The 3,456-nt window shown below is 40.9% G+C and overlaps 1 protein-coding gene and 1 long non-coding RNA gene across 2 annotated transcripts in view; one reads left to right on the top strand and one right to left on the bottom strand.

Annotated features, from left to right (window-relative positions):
- LOC128894822 (uncharacterized) overlaps positions 1 to 1,249 on the bottom strand; it is a 2,163-nt gene extending 914 nt beyond the window's left edge. The window contains exons 1-2 of the long non-coding RNA XR_008461635.1: positions 1,195 to 1,249; positions 778 to 1,072 (exon numbers count right to left, since the gene is read on the bottom strand). This is a non-coding gene — a long non-coding RNA (uncharacterized LOC128894822). The remainder of the gene's footprint in view (positions 1 to 777; positions 1,073 to 1,194) is intronic.
- A 1,237-nt stretch (positions 1,250 to 2,486) lies between these two features.
- LOC128895649 (synaptic vesicle glycoprotein 2A-like) overlaps positions 2,487 to 3,456 on the top strand; it is a 14,296-nt gene continuing 13,326 nt past the window's right edge. Inside the window, exon 1 of the mRNA XM_054158424.1 lies at positions 2,487 to 2,698. Within this exon, the coding sequence (XP_054014399.1) occupies positions 2,677 to 2,698 (22 nt within the window). The 5' untranslated portion in view covers positions 2,487 to 2,676. The remainder of the gene's footprint in view (positions 2,699 to 3,456) is intronic.

The following is a 3,456-nucleotide window of genomic DNA, read 5'->3' as shown; positions in this document are numbered from 1 at the left end:
TTACTTTTTTCTCGTGCTAATGTAATTTAATTTTCAGGGTCAACTTGGAATAAAATTAGTATGGAAAGAATAAAGAAAAACTCCCAAATGGGGAGTTTCCTGGGAAAACTGGTCTTTCTTCATTTCTGAACGACAGCGTTGGTACTTTTTAAATTTTGTGTACTAAATTATAGACGCCAGGTCTGAAGTGTTTAATCGCATCAACAGAACGTAAAGTTAGCGTTTAAGCGATAGATAATGCCGAGGACAAATTTTTAGAATAGTTTCAACGTTCGACGAACGTTTTAGTTCGTTCCTTAGGAACAAGGTTAGCAGGAAATTTCGAGGCTGTTATCGTCGCGATGGAGGGACTCGAGCCGGAACAGGATAGAAATCGTTCGATGAACTTTACTTCCCGGCAGGAGGATCTCCCATTCACCCTCCAAACCCACCTCATTGTCTCATTCCAGAATTTCATGGCGAGAGGAAGACCTCTGCGCGAGATAGGAAAGAGGAAACTCTTTAACAAGACTTGGAACTACTTGAAACACCGAGTTTCTTTATTTAAAAATTGCAACGATATTAACGGGAGTGTATTCGATGCGAAAACGTTGTTTTCGAAACGCCCAACGTTATTAAACGCTCGACAGCGGTTCGCGGATCGTCATACGACGCTGTTTACTCGTGATCGCTGGCTAGAATTCTTTTTCGTCCAGTTCGGGACGTTAATTAAATTAGGAAAGGAGGATACAGCAACGCGGGGAAGGAGATTAAACTGTTGTCGGCGATAATTGTTACCGGTGCTCCTTATTCTTCGCGTGCCACGCACACCGTACACGCGCACCGCCACTTGACCCCATAATAATTGGCGCAATTGCCGGAATTATGTCGCGCAACGACGGCTTGAATGGCGGAAAAGGGAAAGACGTACGAGAAGACCGTTAATTAGTCGGCAACCAAAACACCCGTATTATTCCATTGGGCGAACACGAAACGTCTAGCTCTTTTCGTATGCTGAAACTCTTCCGTTCGTCCGGACCAAGTGTACTTATATTTTGTACTCTCTTGTACATGTAGCAGTCTCGCTCTCCCACTGAAACAAAAGAGCACGTGTATTTAATTTATTTAAACAGGCTGAATACATATTTAAAATCTGGTTCACGAACACATAAACATAAGATACAACGAAAAATAAAAGTAACACGTGGTTCACACCTCGGACGTTTCTGCGTAGCTACGCGTAACTGGTCTCCTACCGTTATAGGCGCTTAGTTGCCGAATGCCAGGCCTTTGTTCGGTGGTCGACCTCATCGATTCTCACATTCTATTCCCAAACATCGACTATATGTGTATGTATATTTGGTTGACTGATCGGTTCATAGCGTTTTATTTTTTCTTTAACCCTAGAGCAATTCGTTTCCTGTTTGGCAAAGTGTTTGGCAAAGTTCCGTTCTACGAACCCGTGATAATCGTTGTTTCGGATAATTTAATTTTTTGTATTATTTTTCAAGCTTAGAAATGGAATTTCCAGGGGGACAAAAATCAACATTTCCGTTTTGTTTGTCTGTCTGCTTTTCTTCGCGAATCTCCCGAGCGGCCATCTTTTTTTACCTCGTTGAAGAGCGAAGAAAAGAAGATGTCGAAAATGTTGATTTTTGCCTCCTGGAAATTCTAAGCTTGGAAAATAATGAAAAATTGAATGCGGAATGCATACAAATACTTTGCTAAATAGCGAACAAGTCGTTCTAGGACTAAAGAAAAAATAAAACGGTACGAACTTGTTAGACAACCCAATATTTAAAAAAAAGTTATTCTCTGTACCTCTGTAAGGAAGAATAATTTATCCTAAGACATTAGGATAGATATTTTCGTCGAGTAACAGCCTCCCTACTTTGTCGCCGATTTACGCCACCTTGGCAAGAATTCAGTGTCTCAATATACTCTTAACGACACTTAAACGATTTCCATGAATTTGCTTTGAACTAACGTCTCGCCTAATTGTGAAAGTTTCGCTAACATATATCGATAGCCAATTAACAACCAAAGGAATTAGCTTCATACACGATATACAATTGAATTGAAACAAAAATATATTTCGCGACACGTTTCTACTTTCAGTAAAAAATGCTCGAGGCTCCAACAATGTTATCTAAACAAGAAGAACAAAACAAAGTGGTTGGTAGCCTAAATGCCATTAATTGCTCGCAAGCATTAATTATGCAACGAAGCTTGCAATTATTGTAGGTAAATTGTTTCGGTAATTGTTGTAACAATTTTTGATAAATATTTCCAAACCTATGAAAGTTTGTAATGAGACAAAATGTCGAAAACAATAGAATTAGTCTACGCTAATGGGCATTTCTCCAGCTGTATTTACGGCACACGTGCAGTCGAAAGTGGCTGATGCCAACGCGGCTGGTGTATCTTCGGCATTGAACCTCGGAAAACGACACAGTAATGCTTTGTTCGTAGCTAATTTCGAATCTCAGCCAACGTCGTCTTGAGCCGTGTAGTGGCTCATCCGAAGCGATCGTGCGTGTTCATATTCTTTATTTATTGTGACCATTCGAGTGGGATAGAATTTTTATGGTCTTCCTAGCGTGAGATGTAATACATCCTCGAGAATCATCGACGGATTAAGAATATCATTCAACGGGGTTGAACAGATTCTGCATCGTCACCGCGTCAGACGTTTGAATGGACGTCGAAAAGGCAAAAGGTATAGATAGTATCGACTAATTTCGTACTTTAAAGGTGCTTATAATTTTACCATTCTTTTTTATTATACTTTAGTGTCACTGTCCCTCTTCTTTGTTTTCCTCGCAATACACGGAGTAACGTAAACATTAACGCCTTTCAGTGTCTCGCGATAAGGGAGCCATTGTTCGAAATTATGACAACAGGTCAAACGAACCTTCCGTTCTTGACACCGTTTCAATTTCACGCCCTGACACGCACGCAAAAATAGTCGGTCGTGAAATGAAGCCAGCTGCGGCTGCATTTTGTTTACGAACCAGTACGTGTATTAAAATATGTTACATGCACACAGCCATGGAAATCGTCGCGAAAACACGTGTAAGCGATCCGAAGGAGAATCATTCTGTACGCATAGGACACAGTGCGCCTTATAAACAATCGCAGAGGAGAATCATTCTGTACACATAGGAGACAGTGTGCCGTATAAACGATCGCAGGAGAATCATTCTCTACGTGTAGGACACAGTGCGCCTTATAAACAATCGCAGGAGAATCATTCTGTACACATAGGAGACAGTGTGCCTTATAAACAATCGCAGGAGAATCATTCTTTACGCATAGGACACAGTGCGCCTTATAAACAATCGCAGTAGAAGGATTCTGTACGCATAGGACACAGTGCGCCTTATAAACAATCGCAGGAGAAGGATTCTGTACGCATAGGACACAGTGTGCCTTATAAACAATCGCAGGAGAATCACTCTGTACACATAGGAGACA

The sequence above is a fragment of the Hylaeus anthracinus genome, unplaced genomic scaffold, assembly GCF_026225885.1.
Source record: "Hylaeus anthracinus isolate JK02 unplaced genomic scaffold, UHH_iyHylAnth1.0_haploid 0, whole genome shotgun sequence".
Lineage (NCBI taxonomy): Eukaryota > Metazoa > Arthropoda > Insecta > Hymenoptera > Colletidae > Hylaeus > Hylaeus anthracinus.
This window is presented reverse-complemented; position numbering and strand designations above follow the sequence as displayed.